General features: G+C 42.4%; 1 protein-coding gene across 1 annotated transcript in view; it reads left to right on the forward strand.

Annotated features, from left to right (window-relative positions):
• The first annotated feature begins 3,615 nt into the window (after window positions 1-3,615).
• LOC147684525 (extracellular calcium-sensing receptor-like) overlaps window positions 3,616-22,190 on the forward strand; it is a 50,715-nt gene continuing 32,140 nt past the window's right edge. The window contains exons 1-2 of the mRNA XM_086939686.1: window positions 3,616-3,815; window positions 14,430-14,721. Coding sequence (XP_086795812.1) covers window positions 3,616-3,815; window positions 14,430-14,721 — 492 coding nt within the window. The remainder of the gene's footprint in view (window positions 3,816-14,429; window positions 14,722-22,190) is intronic.

Consider the following 22,190-nt stretch of genomic DNA (forward strand, 5'->3'; position numbering starts at 1 on the left):
GGTCCCCCTCTGACAGGTTCAAGGAGCCCATCCGCGCCGCGGGTGGATTGTAATCCCTAAAATGGAGGTGGTGTCTGCTCAGGCATTTCGATGACTATTGCAACACCTTTCTAACAGTCTTTTCATATCAGTTCTTCCGTCTTGAAAAGGTTGGCTGAAAGGTTCTTTTGGGGCCACCTAGCAGTGTTCCTGTCCTCTGTGGTCTTCTGTTATGGGCCCTAGAGTGCACCTGTAGTGCTCCCCTAAACATTCGCATGGTGCCTGCCACACGGTGCATGGATGGATGAAAGTGTATTTTTCCTATAGCAGCTTGTGCTGTAGCCCACAGTACAGGTCGCAATAGGAAAAATACACTTTCCGACCACTGTGAAGGCAGTCACATCCAAATATTGGTAGCGAGACTGCTGACTCCTTGTCGGGTGGTCCCATTACTGGTACGATGCTATAATAATGAAGCTCATAGTTAAAATTTACAATATGCATACAATAGAACATCATACAAAGTTTCAAATGCCGCAAGTAGTTCCATAGTTCCTAAACTTTAAAAAAAGACCTAAAGGCGAATCTAGTATCTCCTCACATTCTGATAGACCGGGGAAAAAAAAATAACATTGTGATTACGCATATCACACTTGTTAGTCTTGTCCTCAGAGCTACTCTTCCATTTACCGGTTATATGCATGGTACCAAACATAAATTTAATAAAAAGTCTTTTTGTTTAGAAATATTTCATCCAAGTACAATTCAAAACGTGGGTGGAAATTACTTAAACACTAAACATTTGTCAGTTAAACTACCATTTTGTGGACACTGATGACTCCTGCACACAACACAGTGCTAATAAGAAGCTTTCAAAGTGCCCTTGGATGTCTGGGCCATGGAACAAGGCTCAAATCACATGATTGCAACCCCAAGGGTACTTAGCCAATGCTTTACATGGCCTAACCAGGGCAGTGTTTAACAGACTTACCTAGAGAAAGATTTCTAGTAGACAAGCCCTATAAAATTCGAGCTCAGATGTTGTCCACAATCTGGCTCAAAATAATAATGGTTTTAAGAAAGTGAGGCGGTTAATTTTCTTGATATCTTTGTCAAAGAAGAAATGCTCAAGAGGGGTGTTTGCGGCAAATTAAAAAGTGATTTAACAAAATAGATTCCCCTTGAAACCAGGACCTGGACAATTTTACTTTCCTATATTTCAGTGTGACAGATTCTATCCTGGATCTGCAAATCCAAGAACATTGTCCTCCTGTTGCATTTGTGTGAAGTAGGAAATTATATTTGTGGACAGATACACTCTCCTCATTAATCTTAGATTCAACTTTATCCATTCACTGTGATGTTACAGCCAAGCATGTCTCTCAGGTGAAGTGTGAGGCCAGAAGTTGGTTGCATAATTCAGACCTTGGCCAATGGGCATTAGCCCAGCTTAAGGAGCTGTACTGGACCAGATGAATCAGGTATCAATGGCTTTGAAGACTGTATCAAAGGAGTGTAGTACAATTCCTCTTGTGTGATCTAGACATATGAAGCACAAGATGAGGATGCTAAAAAACACTTTCTGGCCCTTAAGTTCAGGACCAGTATTTCCTTCTATCTCTGTTGAGACATAGTGGCTGGATGTTTGAAGAGTGAGGAAATGGGTAGAGAGACCTTGTGCATAATCAGCTTTTATGAGCAATTTATAATGGATCATTGAATGTCTTTGCAGCGCACACGTCCTGCATTAGGAGTTACGTAGGGAAGATGTTTCTGCTTTGTGATGGTGAACAAAATGGTCTGCTCTAAGTTAACATGCATATTAAAATTGTGTTTTTGCTATGCTCACCAAACTGCCGCATGTTTTCCTACCCTGCTGCATTCAATCAACCTGGTCTAACACAATATAGCAGGAAGCTGGTAGACAGTTGGGAACTCCCCAATCCATTCACCCTACATGCTCAGTCCTACCAACAATGTCCTTATCAGGCTTAACTCCAACACTGTATCGGGCCAGCCTTACTTCGCACAGATGAGCGTGTGTAATCGCGAAACTAATGAACTTGAATAGTATCATGGAAGATCGTATAATGACTTTAAGTATATTAGGAAGCAAAACTTACAAGCCGGTCTACAGAAATAACTTAGGCAAAAGGAACAAATGATGATGGAATGTTGAAAAATGCAATCACTCACCCCCAGTCACAAAGATGTTGGTTAAATCAATTGTTCTTTTGCTCAGCACACCACCCCATTATGGACCCAGCCATATCCGAATCAGTCTTGACCCTGTTACCCATGGGAACAGTCCAGCCCTAACTGCAAAGCCAGGTCCAGAAAAAGTATCCTGGGACCGGTTTTTGGGCATCACACCTCATCAGCCAGTCTAGCCTGAATCCAGGAGTGCTGTGAGCAGGGGACTCACATCTGGGCATATCCTTCCCACTGAGGGTGTTTAAAGAAAAAGTGAGTAGTCGCATTGCCAGCATTCCTATCATCATCTTTTGTGTGCTTCATGTACCGCCTCAAATGGCATGGGTATTCCCAGACGTGAGTCCCATGCTCACTGTGTCACTGGGTTCAAGCTAGCCTTGCTGATGATGGGTGAAAACCCAAAACCGGTCTCAGGATTCTTGTTTCCAGTTCTGGGAGAACCTGGTATGACAGTTCGAGCTGGACTGTTCACATGAGGGAGAGGTTCAAGACTGATTTGCATATGCCTGGGTCCAAACTGAATGTGACATGGTGAGCAAAAGAACAATGGATTGGGATGCTACGCTGAGCGATCACCAGTGGTTAGACACATTGCCAGCATTCCTCCCATCAAGTTTTGTATGTTACAGGAATAACTTTCCATGAGTACAAGACAATGTTACTACTGAAAGGCAAAGTCTGGAATCTACAACATTCAATTTGTTTTAAAAATGTAATAAAAACCAATAGTGGGCTGGTCATCTCAAGAAAAAAGGACTGAGAAATTTAATTGCAGCAAATTGAATCTTTTTGGACACTAACTAACCAAATAAAAATGTCATACCCATGGTGTCCAATTTTTGCTAAAAATACAATTTCTGTGTATAACTATCTGTCTTTTTCATGAATGCTTTGCTTTGCTCACCAGGTCTATGAGGTCATTGAATGTTGGGGAATCATTAAACTGCTGGTCAGTGGTTACAGACGGGGGTTAACCAGAGTAGAAGCTTCACTCTGGAGCCATTCTGCTGAATAGCTTGTAAACAGCCTTGTACAGCCTTGTACAGCATATCTAATTCATCAACCAGCTACCATACTGCTGACTTCTTCATTTGTGGCACCTGCCCTCTTTCAACACCTGCTTATGGTGTTTTCAAGAGTCAATGGTTTATGTTAATTTATGTCATGGTGATAATGGATTGCCATCACTAGGCTGTTGGGTGTGGTTTACTGAGTGATGTCTTTTATGTCAAGTTTGAGAACAGTAACCAATAGGTTATGATAGCCAGGAGCATGTTCTTAGACCTTAGCAACTATCTTACCCTCACACACTGACGACCTTTTTGTTTTTCTAGCTTGAAGATCATCTCTAGCTAAAAGGCCCAGTGTGGTTCCCAAGAAGTTCCAAACATGGAAATGCATATAAAATGCATGATAATTGTAATGGTCTTGTGCGCAACTGCTTCCACTGCTGCATCTGATGGCCGACCACACAATTGTGAACTCTCACTACCGAACGTGGAGATGTATTCCAAGGAAGGGGATGTCTTATTTGGCATTCTGGCATCTGTTCATGAAGAAACAGTTTACCCTTCCCTCAAGTCTTTGTTCACAGAGCCCCCTTCTCCCAGGCACTGTGTAAGGTATTTAGATTGCCTTTATTACCTTAATTCTTTCTGCGTTAATAAATTGAATCCATGTATAGCGTTTATGTGTTGTAGCGGTTACTTGGCATAATTTGGTTGAAATTTATTCCTATGGCATTGAGTTATTATCGGGTAATGTGCGTATGAAATGCTTTACATATTGCCCTGAATTCAAAGAGTGCACTGCACTGCTTTGCCATGAACAAAAGAATGGGGCCATGCTATTCTTGAATGCTTATTGATGTACCCACCCTGAGACTAACTTTATTGTTTTTAAGTGGAGAGCTTGAATCCATAGCACATGTTCCCAAGCAAGGTAGTGCTTAGTTTGAGCTGGTGGTAACTGGGAGGACCTACTGAAACGCATTTCTGGAGACTAGTACTTATCTAAATGCACTATGAGGAAAGAAAGACAAAGTAAAAAAAGTCACAAAGGGAGAAAGCAGAAACCTGTAAGAGTGAGATAAAGTGGCAGGGAGTGTCTGGTAGAGGATTAAAGAAGCATGAGGTAGATTCCAGGCTACATAGCCTTGGTACTTAATGCACTGGTGCCGGCCATGGGCTTCTGAAGTGAGCTTTAGGTACTGGAACTTATTTTTCTACATTAATCACTGAATATCCAAGTCTTCACTTTTTGAATAAGCAGCAAAAATATTAATAGTAAAGTTATTCACAAAATTGTAAAAAAAATTCAGAATGTTATGGCATGTGTCATCATTGAAATAGCTTGATTAGCTATCAACGTTTGTCTCTTTAATTAGGGAGAGCAACTTTTGATCTTGTTGTACTCATGTAGAAACCAGCTATGTCGGTGGAAGCATTCCATTAGCGGTTGAAAAGCGGGTGACCTTTGACTGACTGGATGTGAGTACTCGTCATGGCATTGTATGGAGCAACAATTGCCACTAGGAAATTTACAGCTGAGCTCCAGGAAGTAATCCCTTGGGCTGCGAGTGCAGAATTGTTGTGAGAGTGGGATAAATAATCACTAGAGAGGTATTCCCTCAGTGAATGTATAGGACTAAAGCTGACTGTCTGACAAAAGCAAGTTGATGGAAGACTCATACACATCTAGGGAAATGGGCAATAGGTGTGTGCTAATCACTCAATCAATCATGGCATTTGTAAAGCGCACTACTTACCCTTGAGGGTCTCAAGGCGCTGGGAGGTGGGGGATGCTGTTACTGCTAAAAGAGCCAGGTCTTGAGGAGTCTTCTGAAGGACAGCAGGTCCTGGGTCTGCCGTAGGTGGATGGGGAGGGTGTTCCGGGTCTTGGCAGCGAGGTGAGAGAACGATCTGCTGCCGGAGGCCGCTCTTCAGGTGCGGGGGACTGTTGCCAGGGCAAGGTCAGCGGAGCAGAGCTAGCGGGTGGGGGTGTAGAATCTGAGTCAGTGTTGTGGAGTGCCTTATGTGCGTGGGTGAGGAGCTTGAAGGTTATCCTCTTGTTGACGGGGAGCCAGTTCAGGTCTCTCAGGTGAGGTGTGATGTGGCTGCGACAAGGGATGTCGAGGATCAGGAGTGCAGCGGCCTTCTGGATGCGTTGTAGCCGTTTCAGGAGTTTGGCCGGGGCTACTGCGTAGAGGGTGTTTCCGTAGTCCAACCTGCTGCTGACGAGGCCTGGGTGATTGTTCTTCTTGTCTCAGTGGGGATCCGCGTGTAGATCTTGCGGATCATGCAGCGGGTGTTGAAGCAGGAGAAAGTGATGGCGTTGACCTGCTTGGTCATGGAGAGGGTGGAGTCAAGGATGACCCCTAGGTTGAGTGCATGGTCGGTGGGTGTTGGAGCTGTTCCCAATGCGGTCGGCCACAAGGAGTCGTTCCAGGCCGAAGGGGTGGATCCGAGGATGAGGACCTCCGTCTTGTCTGAGTTCAGTTTCAGTCGGCTGTTCCTCATCCATTCAGCGATGGCCTTCACTCCTTCGTGGAGGTTAGTTTTGGAGATGTGGGGGTCCTTGGTGAGGGAGAGGATCAGCTGGGTATCGTTGGCGTATGAGATGATGTTAAGATCGTGCAGTCGGGCGACGTGGGCGAGTGGTGCCATGCTAGAGCAGTCTGTGCCAACAAAGCAACAAACCCATTTCCCTTTGACCCTGCAGATACAGAACAACCTGGTTGCCACTTCAGCTTCTGAAGAAGATTGCGCATTTACAATTTTGATTTTATACTAGATAATGTTAGCAAAATCTATAACCATGACAATGGTCCCTAAAATTTGGGGCATGTGAATCACAGGCACAACACATTACTCTGCATACTGTGAGCATTTTCACATAAAACGGTCTTGTTTTATGATTTACATATTTGTATATATAATCTATTATTATTTTGCTCACTACACCACCCCAGTTTGGATCCAGCCATACACAAATCAGTCCTGACCCTATTCCTCAGGCTGGATTTAATCCTGTGGCACAGCGAGTAAGGGACCCTCTTTTTGTCAGACCTATCTCACTTAGGGCGAAAAGTGCAGTGGCCAAAAATTGAAGGATGGAATGCTGGTTGAATCAAACATTCAGCCCCAGTCAAGCGATATGGGTGAAATCCACCCGGACTAGAAAGAAGAATCCAAGTAACGATTTTAGGGTAACAACCCATATCAGCAAGGCTAGCTTGAATCTTGTGGCATACCGAGCACTGGACCCACGTCAGGGCATACACTTCCCACTTAGAATGACAAATGCAAAAAGAACTGGGATGCTGTAGTGAGCAAAAGACCAATGGATTTAACTAACCCTGGGCGCAGTGCTTTGCTCCATCCACGGAGTGTACGTAGTGTTGCCTACTTCGCGATTCGCAAAGTAGGCGTAGTAGGCAACACTACGCACACTACGTGTACGGAGCGAAGTTGTCCGCCACCCGCCTCCCTCCTGCCCTCTTCTAAATGCCTATTTTAATTTAAAATAGTGTAAAAGTAAATTAAAGGCACTTACCTGATATGCAGCGTCCCGGGGCTCCCTCTTCTGCTTTGCGCCAACTTCTTCCAGCAAAATGCGCATGCACGGGCGCCCGCTCATGCGCATTTCTCGCAAGAAATGCGCATGCGCCGGCGCCCGCGCATGCGCATTTTTCTGGAAGAAGTCGGCGCAAAGCAGAAGAGGGAGCCTGGGGACGCCACATATCAGCAGGTAAGTGCTTTTAATTTACTTTTACACTATTTTAAATTAAATTAGTCGTGTAGGAGAGGGAGGTGGGCGGCGCGTAGTGGGGCTGCACGATTTAACCCAGATGTCTTGACTAGGGGTGAATGTTTGATTCATTCTGCTTTCGGTCCATCATTTGTTGCTGCTGCACTTTTCACCCTAAGTGGGATGGGTATGCCCAGACGAGGGTCCCTTGCTCACTGTGCCACTGGATTAAAAACTAGCTAAGTAATATTGTTTTAAAGAGTATCATTCTTTTAAATGATATTTCTGCCTCACAATATTTTGTCCAAACATTCCATGTGGCAGAGGCTCTGTCAGAACTGGCACAACATGGTATCACTTAGCTAGGTGAGTTTCAGAGCAAAGGCAACCATACACATAAGGTAATTACCACAAGGCATGTACATTGTCAGTAAAATAATGAACAGCCACCATGACCTGTCTGTGCATAGTTTATGCTGTCCTACCATGGGAAATTCTAAATAAAAAATTGCCTTAATTATAAAACCTTACCTCCAGACTGATTACAAGTTTAGGTGGTATTTATTACACATGACAAAACAATGATTCCACGGGTACTTTATTTATCGAGCAAGATAATACCACCTCTTACGTGTTGTTTAGAGTGAGTTACTTCTAAAAAAAGGTAAAAACAATAGTAAGTCTCGCACCCAATATGGCTAACCACTGGTAATGCAACACCTTTGCATAGAAAATAAGACAGAAAGAAAATTAAAATAAATCCCCATGTTAAACATATGAATAAATATAATTTGATATTAAACTATAGAAAAAAGAACACATTTATTAGTCTTTTACAAAAGATTTTAATATCTTGGGGCCTAATAACGATCTCAGGTAGACTTGCAACCGCGCAACACCATGGCGGTCTGGAACCCAGTAGCAGTCTGGAACCACCTGACCATATTTCAGTTGTTCTGAGCAAACGATGTGGATGCGACCACTCATAGGACGGTCGCATGGCAGGCACCTTAGGATGCCTGCCACATGGTGCATGAATGTCTTGGGGGCACCATTTATTTCCCCAGGTTCCATAACAGAGGGCGGGTGGGGAAGGGGGTCCTGCTAGGGGACCCCTAAGTCACTTTCCGGCAGCCTTTCATGTCTGGTGGATTGCCATGAAAGGGCAGGCAGAAAGTGCCATCCTAATCCCGACAGCGGAGCCGAGCCTAGCTTCGCCATCATTAGGGGATTATGGTGACTCCCGACTAACCGACAAGCTCCTTGAGCCCGCCAGCACCATGCTGGAATTCTCCCACAGGTTTCACCCGACCGCCGTCATTCTAAAGCCAATGATGTTGGGCAGAAAACATCCGACAGCTGGTCAGAGGCTTTCCCCTAACATTGTAATTAGCCCCCATATTTTGAATTGAAAAATGAATGTAGCAATACACTTACTTAGATGTGTACATGTAATCAAAAGTTTAAGTTAAAGATACATTTTTTTTAGCAATTTACACTTTTGAGTAAGTTTACAACTTTTTGCTTATTCACAAAATTGTAAGTGCAACTTACTACTAAAAACAATTGGTAAGTCCAACATCATACATGGAACTTACTCGTACTGGAACACCTTTCAATAGAAAATAATGGAGGTAAAATAAAAATCAATAGGAAATAATGTTACATTTAATTACATTACTTAAAATAGTTAAAGATATGGATGCATGTAATTGATTGTTAAAAAATATAGAAATAGTTAATATTCATTATGTAATTATAACAAAGCTAAAATATCCTATTTTGAGTGTAAAAATTTGAGAAACCATAATGTCTAATAAAGGATCTATATCAAACCTAAAGACAATCCAGAAGAGAGAGCTAATTTAAAAAAAAAATGGGCACGTAAAAAACACTTTCGAAAAAAAAAATTCTATGTATTGGTTTGTAATGAAGGAACTGCCATTTCCAATAAATGGTTCAGGTGAAGTAATTTCTCAGTGGGGGGTGTTCAATTAAATTACTTTTCTATGAAATCACATAAAACTGTTTTAAAGCTCTGACTGTTGCAATTTCAGCCCAGTATCCCGATTGGCAAGTGACTCCTTAAAGAAGTTTTCACTACATAGGAAATAGTGGTGAAGGTTTTCTGGCAAAAAGTGAACAAGTACAGAATAGCACCAGCAGTCACAACTATGTCCCCTCACATACACGAGGTACAGTGAAGGAAATGCGGTGTCCATCCCACTGAGCCAGGGACATTCATTCCTAAAAGGACCAAGTCACATTCAACACACTCATAGCAACCTCAGGTGGTGGTTAGAGAAGCCAGAATAATCATGATGTTAGCTATAACAAGGGAAACTAAAGCCCTGAGTGTCTCAAGAGGGACCTTATGAACGAAATATGTTTCACGAGAAAAGTGGCTGTGATGGATGGAGGAGCCACATGGAAAACATGCAGACGGGGTGTCTGATACCACACTACAGACTTGGCTGTAGGAAAATATGGAATTAAGCCTAGCACACACAATTTCCCAGTGGGTCAAAGGTCTAGGGTTGCCCCAGCACTGACTTACTGAGGATGACAGGCAATGGCCAAGACTAAACTGAGAATGAAACACATCCCCGCCAAAAGAACACTATACCAGCCAACCTCACATGGTGTCAATCAAAGTAGGATAGTGAGCAAGCCTCACCCTTCCAATAGGTTTTTTGGTCTAAGTCTCTACTAAAATAATTTGTAAATTCTCTGCAATGTTGCAAATATGGTTTTCATAATATAGTTTCAAAAAAATTGGTTAATATTCTTTGCATAATTGTTAATATTTTTGAATATAGTTTATGATGTTAAGTGAGTTTTAATTTATTTATTTAATTATAATAGTAGTTTATAATATCGTAGTGGGTTGCTAGGTTTGTAGGTGTGCAGGGTGGGAATATAATGAAGTATAATCATTATTTATTAATGTATTACTAATTATGCCATTGATTAATAATTATACACATTAAGTAATAGTCATAGTTATTTGCTAGGTACAGTTCGCGGGGTTTGTAAGGGCATAGGGTGGGACATTAATTAAGTATTAATTGATTAACAATTTATTATTAATTATTTAATTGATTCTTAATGATGTACATTTTGTAATAATCACATTTTAAGTGATTTGTTAGGTGCAGGTTGGAGAGTGTGTAGGGTTATAGGCTGGGAAGTTAATTGTTAATTAATGAATTATAAATAAATATATACATATTAAATAATTAATAATTAATACACAATTGATTAATTAACTAAACATTAATTTTTCATGTATCAACTATGATTTAATTAGTTATTATGGGCCCGATTCACAGAACTAACTTAAGACAAAATCCTAAACTTACTACTTTTGGTACTCACGGAAGTTAGGATTTTGTCATAAGTTTGTCTTAAAACAGACTTAAGACAGACTTAAGTCAAAATCCTAACTTAACTCTGTCTTAAGTCTGTCTTAAGACAAAATCCTAACTACTGTGAATACCAAAAGTAGTAAGTTTAGGATTTTATCTTCAGTTAGTTCTGTGAATCGGGCCCTTTCTTTTTTACTGTGTTACATGCATTTATTCTAGTTATATTATAAGTGGGAGCTCCTAGGTTTGTGGGGATAAAAGATTGGCCAATTTCTTTACATTGATAGGTAATTCTTAAATTGATTAATCATTGTGTTAATTGTTTTTTATATATATAGTTTTTCATTCATATAGCTTTTATTAAGAGTTTTATATATTTTTCACATTAGTATGGTTACAGTTCATATATGATATGTGTTTGAAGTGAAGTACTTTTCCTATTGTTGCGGGGACTGGAGTGGATGCGGAAAATGTTCCCCTCTGAAATCCAACGCTTTCCTGACTGTTGCACAGACTGGAGCAGGGCCGGCTCTAGGCATGTGCAAGCTGTGCACCTGCACAGGGCCACCAAACCCCAGGGGCCACCACGCCAATATATATCCTTAATATATTAATCCTCTGATAATGGATACATATTTGTGTGGTGGCCCCTGGCAGGGATTTGGCGGCCTCCGGCTCTGTTCCACTACTAAACACCCTGACCCCCTCTTTACTGGCAAGCGCGCTCCGCCCCGCCCGGACTACCTCTTCCGGGCCCCCTACCTACGCTCCTTGCCCAGGGCCACCATGAGCCTAGAGCCGGCCCTGACTGGAGTGTGAATATTATGTTACCCCTCTGGAGTCCAAAGCTTTCCCTACTGTTGGACAGACTGGATTGGGCATGATACATTTAACCCCTCCAAATTCCAATGCTTTTCCTACTGATGCAGAGACTAGTGTGGGAATAGTAATTGTTACCCCCTGGAGTCCAGCGCTTCCCCTAGGGTTGAATAGACGTAAGTGGGAACAGAAAATGTTACTACTCTGGAGTCCAACACTCTCCCTACTGTTACACAGACTGGGGTGGAAATAGTACATGTTACCCCTCTGAAGTCCAACACTTTCCCTACTGTTGCACAGATTGAAGTGTGAATAGTAAATGTTACCTATCCAAAGCCCAACACTTTCCCTACTGTTGCACATAACTGAGTGCGAATAGTAAATGTTACCCCTCTGGAGGCCAACACTTTCCCTACTGTTCATCAGACTAGAGTGGAAACAGTAAATGTTACCCCTGTAAACTCCAGTGCTTTCTCTACTGTTGTAAGGACTGGAGTGGGAACACTAAATGTACTTCTTGGGAGTCCAACGGTTTTCCTACTGTTGCACAGACTGGAGTGGGAATAGTACAGTTTTCCCCTCTGGAGTCAAACACTTCCCTACTGTTGCACACACTGCCATGGAAATAGTAAATGTTACCTCTCCGAACTTCAATGATTTCCCTACTCTTGCACATTTGTTTTGGAACTGCATATTTTACCCCACTGTAGTCCACCTCTTTCCCTACTGTTGCACAGATTAGAGTGGGAGCACTAAATGTACTCCTTGGGAGTCTAACACTTTTCCTACTGTTGCACAGACTGGAGTGGGAATAGTACCGTTTTCCCCTCTGGGGTCCAACACTTTCCCTACTTTTGCACAAACTGCTATGGAAATATTAAATGTTACCTCTCCGAACTTCAATGATTTCCCTACTCTTGCATATGAGTGGGACCTGGACATTTTACCCCACTGTAGTCCACCCCTTTCACTACTGTTGCACAGATTAGAGTGGGAATCATACATGTAACCCTTCTGTAATCAAGTGCTTTCCTTACTGTTGCAAACATTGGAGTGGGAAAAGTATTTTTTTCTTTTCTGATATCTATCACTTTCCCTACTATTGCACAGACTAGAATGGGAATAGTATATGTCACCCATCAGAGTCCTATGCTTTCCCTACTGTTACATAGACAGGAGTGGGAATAGTAAACGTTATTCTTCCAAAGTCCACCACTTTCACTACTGAATGAATAAATGAATGAATGACAGAATACATTTATTTTGCTTGTGTAATTACTTAAAATCATTACAAAAAGGTGTTCGAAACTGGACGACAATCAGAAGACAATCAGATATTAAAATCAATTTTGAGTTCAAAAGTTCTTTATAAAGTTTTAACCACAACTTTGTGCATGATGCGTTGGTTGTTGGCCTAGTTTCTTGTGGCAAAGTTAAAACAGAGCAGTTAGCTGTTGTCATTTGGAGATTTTCAATAAAGTGACAGTGCTTCTTATCCCCACATGTCTCGTATCTATTTGGCCGTGCGTGGGATAATTTAGAGCAGCAGTGGCTTTGGGTCCAGTCGTGGTGTGCCAATCGTGTAGGGGGATAGTGCCCTTAACGGTATGCCTCGTCTGGCTATTGTTCACTCTCAGCTACGGCCATCCTGCCATTCAAAGGGAGCATGTGTGTTGTACAAATTTGCCGAAATTGTCTATATCTTTAACAGTGTCCAGGTATAGAGCTGACATACAGCTTTGTTTGATGTGCAAATGCCCTGTTGGAGGAAAATAGGCTTAAAATGGATTAGGAGACCTGCCGCAGAGCCGGGCAGCATAAAAGTAAGTGTACCAGTGATTGACTTTTATATTTACATAGTCTGCACTCTATTAAGCATCCAAGCGGCTTCCAGGATGGATGCAGTTCATTTAGAGTAAGCGGGTGCAGCCTGGCAGCTAAGATCTGAGTGAGGGCCTATGTCCCTATGGCCTGGTTAAGGTGTTTTTTTGTTGCAGAGAAAAGTTGTGGCAATTTGATGGATTCATAAAGTTTTTTCCCTACTGTTGCATAGACTGGTGTGGGAATAATATTTTTTTTTTCTGAGCCTTTTTTTTTGTTTTTTGTTTTTTGTTTTTTTGTGATGATAAAGAATACTACAGTGATGGTAGGTATCCAAATACATTACTCCGTCTGTTCCAACACTTTTCTCTTAAACTCATGCTCAGATGCAGCTAAGTGTTCAAAGCAACATTATAGGGCCGATTACGATCCTGAAAAAAAAACGTCAGTACGATTTTCATCCGGAGCCAACGCCGTACGATGCGTACCCATCCGTCCGAGGCGGGTATTACGATCCGTAGTCCGTCAGTCGGTCCGAATCGTCCCGATCCGTACGTATTGCATGGCTGAAACAGTGAACCGTACGACTCGTACACATGCCGTACGACCCGATGAGTACGATCCAGACCGGGGTATGAGGACGCGATTCATACAGTCCACGTCAGGTAAGGGCAATTCGTACAGAAAAGCACACAATCCCTTACACACCGTACGTTGTGTACACCCCATGATAGCAGGGAGATGGTGCGTACCCCTGCGATCACGGGGTGTACGCACCGTACCCCGTGATCGCAGGGTGTACACACCATACACCCAGCGAACAAGGGTTATGGTGCGTACACCCCAAGATCGCGGGGTACGGTGCTTACACACCGTGATCACAGGGATACGCACCGTACCCCTGCGATCATGGGCTGTACGCACCGTACCCGGGGGGGCCGTTCCGTACCTGTTGCGGTATTATCTTGTAGAGAACTCTCTACTTTGGTACAGTTTGGCAACCCAAAGAGCAAAATCCTGTCAACATTAGATGCCCAGAAAAGGCAACCGGGATAGGCAGGAAGGCAAAACTTTTCAAACTCTGTTTGAGGACAATATACTAAAATCTCACTGCAAATGAGCCTGCCCTCTCCTTCCAACAATTTAGAAATGCAATGACAGCAGATATGTCTTATATGCACTGAAGCTTACAATTCTGTGTGTAATGTAATAGTCTAAAACAAACGTTATAAATGTCTCTACTAAATAAGGTGAAATTACTTTAAACAAAATGAAGTAAAACAAAAATAAAATAATATAAAGAGCAATAAAATAATAAGCGAACATCTTTTATGTGAATTTAATTACATGTGTGAGCAGATGGTTTGCTAACTTTATGCTACCTATATGTCTTTTAATTGATATAAAAGCCATTTGATTCTAATTTGATATGCTTTAATTTAAATTTATTCTGGTTTCATGTTGTTTCGTTATGTCCAGGATTCATTCAGAATTCTATCAAAGTGTCCTTGCCATGGTCTTTGCCATAAGAGAAATTAATAGTAGCCCAGATCTTCTACCTAACACCACGTTGGGATTTCACATTTATGACTCTTGTTTCTCTGAGTTGGGGGCTATTCAGGGGACCCTGCAGCTGCTCTCGGGGGGCAAAGAAACAATACCCAACTACAGCCGCCCTTCAAGCCCCAAGCTGGTTGGCTTCATCGGAGATGGGCCATCATCAGAAGCTCTTCCTATGGCAAGAATACTTGGGCTCAGCAGATTCCCTCAGGTAAGGTATGAGCCTATCATGTACGGAAAAACAATGCAAGCATAACAGTGATACTAAGGTGTACTATGACTGGTGCTGATGAACATATACACACATAATTATTTAACTGTAAATTCGCATCAGTGATCCTAAACTATTTACTGCTTGTGAGGATCCTTCCCATATTATCAATCGAAATACAACTTGTTAAATTCGAAAACCAACTCTTTGATGGCGGTGCTGCTTTTCACGGCAGGTCAGCCGTTTACATGTTCCAAAGTGTGTCCAAAATTATGAAAAGCGCACTCTACAGCAGATGACTCAACAGAGTTTTATTCATTGCAAGAGCAAGGACTCTCCATTAGCATTCAGATCCTGGTTTAACTGTCATTCTAACATGATTTCTCCCTTTGTGTTACATGGAATTGTAACAATCCTGATTGCATTGATTTTATGCATCTTTTTACTTGCATCTTAGAGCATGTAGTTGAAATAAACATTTTAAACTATACTGTGTCTCTGATTACTCACGTTGTGGACTTTTATGAGGATAAAAATGAAAGAGTGTTCTTGATTCCCATTATTCCTGAGAAGTCCTAAAGTCGCTTGTTCTGGGTTGTCTAATCATTGGTAGCTTTGCTGTAGTACGGAGAATGAATGAAACACTGATGCTCGTCAGATAGGAGTTGTGGGCACTGAGGTGGGTTTTTGGTACACCACAATACACCTCGGTCCTGGTTTCCTGCGCATAGTTCTGTGCATGAGCAGAATCCCCACAACAGCAGTAGCCACTCTTTAGTTACAGTTAGGGTCACCAGAAATAGGGATTTTTTGATTAATAATTTTGTACCTGCTTGACGTATCTTCGTAAAAAAGACCTGTTGTACCCCTTTTATTGTCAGTGGACTGATAGTTTTACAGTGTTTGCTCAAGGGGCCGCAAAGAAATAAAAAGGTTCACAAAATTGGCTTGAAATCCAATGCATTTTACATAGACTAAAACTGCGAGTTGTGTTTTGCAGAAAATTGGCAGCATTAGATATTAGTGTACGCAAATGATTTCTTTGGGTACTGCAGATAAGTAGAGTAAGTATTTTGTAAGTTATCAGGTTTTTCTACTTTGTGGTATCTTATAGCACAGTTCTCTTAAAAGTACTATGGAAGCCCAAAAGAAAAACTAAACAACTTACATAAAGTTTCAGGTTGGCTACATGAACAAATAGAACACATCTTAATCTACATTAGTTTTCTTTTCATGCTCTCTGGCTCCCAAAAGAAAAGTGGCACCCAAAATGCCAAACAAAAAACATCTTTCTTATGCACCCACGTGCAGCAAAATGAAGAATCAACCCAGGAGTAAGCCACACAGACTACTATTTGGAGAACAGTCTAATTAACAACTAGGAAAAAATTATAATCTTATGGCCAGAATGATTCACAAAGGACATCCATATTTATGGTAGAGACTCCACAGTCGTGAGGCGGTCTCCGCACTCAGGGCAGAATTTCTGCAATGAGAATTCAACTGTGGAGGCACTTTGTGAATCAGGCCCTCAATTTTTAGAACAATTACAATGATTACCTTTCATTCACTTTCTTCTGCAAAAGTAGCACAATCCTACTAAAAGGCGCAAGGAATCCCTTGACTAGACTACATATATATAGTTTTAGAGTTACCACATGAGCACCCGAAAGACCCATTATGGTCACATGCTAATGGATACCTATAAACAAATACATATTAAAGAGAATACATCTTAATTTACATAAGTTTTCTTTGCATGCTCTCTGGCGTACAAAATAAAACTGTGCCCAACAAAACAAACAAAAGCCCTTTTCTTTACGTACTCATGTGCACCAAAATGGAAAAGTGACTTTGCAGTGAGCTACGCAAACTACTATATGGAGGACAGAATTGGCCATTAGAAAGAAAACAATAATCTTAGTTTTTATAACAATGATTGGCTTCCATTCACTTTGGGCTTCATATGTAGCACAATCATGCTAAAAGTAGCAAGGACGACCCCCCCCCCCAAAAAAAATACACTGCATGTGTTAAGTTTCAGAATTACTACATCAATTAATAAAGTGATATTAGGTAAGGACCTACTACTTACCTATATCTACAGCCCTAACACTGAACACAGGCAAAGTGTTGTAAAAACAAAATGGCTGCCTTTTTATTCTCTAACCAATGATACACTAGCTTGTGACTGCAAAGGTATCACGGTATAACATGGCCCAAAATATAACTAAGGCCTTGCTGTATTATTGGATATGGGGCCCTTGTGTCACTCTGACATACTCAGTCTCAGTCAGACTCAGTCAGATTTACAAAGGAATGCAAGGGCACCACAGGTGGCCCTGTGTTGATTGGAAATCTAGAGAAATGCAATGCAGTGCATTTCGCTCTTTGGCATTACTCTGCACACAATAATCTACATTTCTGCTGAATGTCACATACATCTGTACGCCATGCCACTGTAGCCACTCCCCTCTACGCTGTTCCAATCTACGCCATTCCACAATATGCCTCTCCACTGTACAAGACTCCATCTCTATGCTATTATACTGTACAAACATCAATGTAAGCTACTCCTCTGAGCACTACTCCAAAATAAGCTATTTCACTCTACCCCATTCTACTGTAGGCCACTCCACTCTACTCTATTACACTGTATGTCACTCCACTATACAACCTTTCACTGTTCACTCTTCCACTGCATGCCACTCCACAGTACACTACTCCATACTACGCCACTCCAGTGTATGGCACTCCACTATATGCCACTTCATTCTATGCTATTCGGTTGGACCCCACTCCAAGGTACACCACTTTAGTCTACACCAATCAATTATATGCCACTCCACTGTACGCTACACCACTATACACTATTACACTCTCTGCCACTTCACAGTAAAACAAATCTGCTTTACGCCACTCCAATCTATGCTATTGCACTGTACTCATCTCCAGTCTATGCCAGGCCACTGTATACTATCACACTATATGCAATTCTACTCAGCACCTCTTAAGTGTATGTCACTCCGGTATATGCTAGTCCAGTATATGCTATTTCACTCTACCCCATTCCACTGTAAGCCACTCCACTCTATGCTATTCCACTGTATGCCACTCTAATGTATGCCACTCCACTCCATGCCACTCCAGTATATGGCACTCCACTATACGCCACTTCCTTCTGTGCTATTAATTTGAACGCCACTCCACTGTATGCTATCACACTGTATGCTACTTCAGTATACACCACTCCATTATACATCACTCCATAGTACACTACTTTTCTATACACTATTGCACTCTATGCCACTCCACTGTACAACACTCTGTTGTATGCCACTCCACTCCAAACTACTACACTGTATACAACTTCCCTCTACACCAGTCCACTCTACACTATTACAATATATGTAGCTCCACTCTACGCCTCTTCTGTGTATACCACTCCGCTATACGCTACTTCAGTATATGCTATTTCACTCTAAGTCTTTGCACAATATGCCAAATCACTCTATGTTAGTCCACTGTATGCCGCTCTACTGTATACTACTCTACTCTATGCCACTCAGGTGTATGCCACTCCACTCCACTCTACCCCACTCCATTCCAGGCTATTCCATTGGATCCCACTGCATGGCATTACACTTCACCCCATTTCATGGTACATCAATCTAGTCTACAACACTATACTGTACACAACAGCAAAGTGTGCTTCTCCATATACACTATTCCTATGCCACTCAACAGTACACCACTTCACTCTATGCGATTCCACTGTGTGCCATTCCACTATATGCTACTTCAGTCTTTGCCACTCCAGTGCACACCACTCCACTCTACGCCACTCCATTCTACACTACTCCATTGGGCGTCACTACACTCTATGCCACTCCCCTATATGCTGTTTTACTCTACCCCAATCCACTATACAGTACTCCAGTCTACACCACTCCACTTTACGCCAAGCCACTTTACGTTATTCTACTCTACGCCATTCCACTCTATGCTAGTCTACTGTAAACCACTCCATTGCACTCCACTCAGCCCCACACTCTTCAATATCTACATGGCCCCCCTCGCTGCCATCGTCAGACAGCATGGACTCAGCATAGTATCCCACGCTGATGACACACAGCTCATCCTCTCCCTTACCAAAGACCCCATCACCACCAGACTCAACTTCTAGGAAGGAATGTAAGATGTAGCACCCTGAACCAGCAACAGCTGCCTGAAGCTCAACTCAGAGAAGACAGAAGTCCTCATCTTCTCCTCCCTCTCCATGACCCGACAGGTCAACACCAGCACCTCCACCTGCTTTAACACCATCTGCATCCTCCAAAAGACCTTCAAATGGATCCCCCATGAATCAAGGCAGACCGTCACCCACGCACTCATAACCAGCAGACTGGACTATGGAAACACCCTCTACGCCAGGAGCAAAAAGTCTCATCTCTGCAAACTCGTGACCATACGCTACACCTCAGCCAGACTCGTCCTCTGCATCCCTCGACACGAACACATCACCCAGCACCTGCGCAACCTCCACTTGCTCCCCATTGAGAAAAGAGTAACCTTCAAGACACTCACCCATTCCTACAAATGCCTCCACAACACCAGACCCCAATACCTCACGACGGAATCTCCTTCCACACACCCAAGAGGAACCTCTGATCCGCCGACCTCGCCCTCACTGAACCCCCGCGCATTTGCAGAGCAAGATCGGGCTGAAGAACCTTCTCCTACATCATGGCCATGACCTGGAATGAGCTACCTATCAACATCAGGCATGCCCCACCTTGCACATCTTAAGGAAGACCCTCAAGACCTGGCTCTTCGACTGACCAGAGCTGCATCCCCCAACACCTTGAGACCATCACAGGTGAGTAGCGCACTTACAATTCCCTGATTTATTGAGTCTATGCTATTCCACTGTACGCCATTCCATTCTACACTATCACACTGTGCAAAACGTCAGTGTTTGACCCTCTAGTGTATGGTATTCCATGCTGCCCCAATCAACCTTACAACACTCCCCTGTATGCTACTACACTCTAGCCCACCCCATAATATACCACTCCAGATTAAACCACATCACTGTACGCCACTCAACTGTGCGCTGCTACACTATATAGTATTACACTTTATGCCCCTCCATTGTATGCTATTACACTCTATGCCACTCCTCTGTACACTACTCCAATCTACGCTACTTCAATCTATGATATTCCAGTGTACCATACTCCACTCTATATAACTGCACTCTACAAAAAACAACTACACTCTATGCCACTCAACTAAACTCTATTCCACCATATCCCCGTACACTCCACTGTCCAAATTTGCTTTTTACTCTATGGCCATACAATTTATTGTACAACCCTCTACTCTATTGTGGTTTTCATAACTGTATTTAGAAAGAAACAGACGTCCGGGTTCGTTGGACAGTCAGGATGTTGTCTTATTTTAGTATAGGACTAATGGGTATCACCTTTAACAACCTAGGATAATTACCAATGCTTGGGGGGCATATTTACCACGAAGAAGGCAAAAATTACACACTTGTTGTGAAGCGAAGAGCATACATTTATATAATTGCTTATGGTAGGAAAAATACATATATGTTGTTTGGTAGAATAATTACGGGGAAATAACAGGATCCAAAAAAGTTGATTCAGTTATCTGAAGCCAATCTTATGCATTTGATTACAACAAAACAGACAAATTTAAACAAGTTAATTGATTAAAAACGTTTTTTGACTAAAAACATATCACCACATTTGTTTGGTAACAGTATATAGGTTTTATTACACAATGCAAAATATAAAAACACATTAAAAGCATTAAACAATGAACATGATCATCACAATGTTATTAAAAAAAGGTCACAGAATCAAAGGGTCGACGCGGCGTTTCGGCTTTTTCTAGTACACCTTCATCAGGACTGATTCTTGTTAATCCAAATGGATTTATTTTCCACCTGGATGGAACTTCTTGGTTCTATGAGGAGTCCTTTTTGAGAAATTTGGACTTTTGGTGCTTTGCTTGTTGAGTATTTGCAAAGTTGCTCGGTCTCAATGTCGTGGGTTAATTTAATTTCCACCACTTCCAGATCAGCTTAGTAAAATTATATATACGGTCGGAGATTTAATACTCTCCTTTTATGCCTTAATAAGGCTCTGACTGCCCAACGAACCCGGACGTCTGTTTCTTTCTAATTACTTTCCCCACCGTCCTCTACAAGTTAGAGTGGGGTCCTCCTACTTGTTTATACAATTTCATAACTGTATGACACAGCACTCCACTCTTATGTATATGTTCCCGCTCAAATTCATAACAGTGTCCTCAACTCTATACTAAGCCACTTCAGTGTATGCCACTAACCATGGGCGAAGCACTACGCTACGCTCGCGTAGTTTGCGAATTTGCGCAACTTCGCACTACTGGAGCTGCATGTAGCACAGTGCGAACGTAGCACAGTGCTTGTTTGCGGTCTTCAACGTCATGTTCGCGACCGCGAGCAAGCAAAATGACATCCCGGCGAGACTCTCAACGCGGGGAGGTCAGGTTTCTCATTGCGAATGGTCGTGCATGCTCGCGACCGCTCGCAATGAGAAACTACCAGTTCGCGTTGAGAAAGCTGCTGCTAGAGTAAAAATCTACTCGAGCTGCAGAATACTACAGCTTGCACTGTGCAAGATGCCGTTTTCAATGATTGCACAGTGCCAGATGCTTGTTCGCACTGTGCAATCATTGAAAATGCATCTTGCACAGTGCGAACATGCTACTACGCAGCTCGCCTAGTGCTAGGTGAAGTTTGCGTAGTGCGAAGTGCACTTCGCGTAGCTTCGCGTAGCGCTACTTTGCGAACTACGCCCACCCCTAGCCACCCCACTCAATGCTAATCCACTGCGCCCTACTCCATTTTATAACACTCCACTGTACATCAGTCCACTCTATGCTATTCCACTCGATGCCACCCCACTATTCTACACACCACTGTACAGTATTCCACTGTATGCTATTCTCCTGCATGCTACTCTACTTTACGGAAATCCACTGTACTCGACTACAGTGTACGCCACTCCACTTTATGTCACTCCATTGTATGCCACTCTGCTCTATATAGCTCCACTCTATGGGACTCTACCACACTTCATGGCATTCTATGATGTTTGACTCCATGATCCAACTCTATACTCCACTCTATGGCCGTACACACTAGTGTAGAACGCTCCAATTCACTAAACAACACTTATAAAAGTTTACTACCTACACTTCACCTTTACACTCCATTCCATCTCACTCTCCTCTACAACACTAATACACTCTATTGTACTTTACTCCACACTAAGTTACACCACTTGACTAAACTCTACTCGACTGAACAAGACTTTACCTCCCTCCATGCTACTATGCAACTATCCACTCTACTCAGCTCCACAGTTTCACACAATACAGAACTCTATGCA

Source organism: Lissotriton vulgaris, chromosome 10, assembly GCF_964263255.1.
Source record: "Lissotriton vulgaris chromosome 10, aLisVul1.2, whole genome shotgun sequence".
NCBI classification, from domain to species: domain Eukaryota; kingdom Metazoa; phylum Chordata; class Amphibia; order Caudata; family Salamandridae; genus Lissotriton; species Lissotriton vulgaris.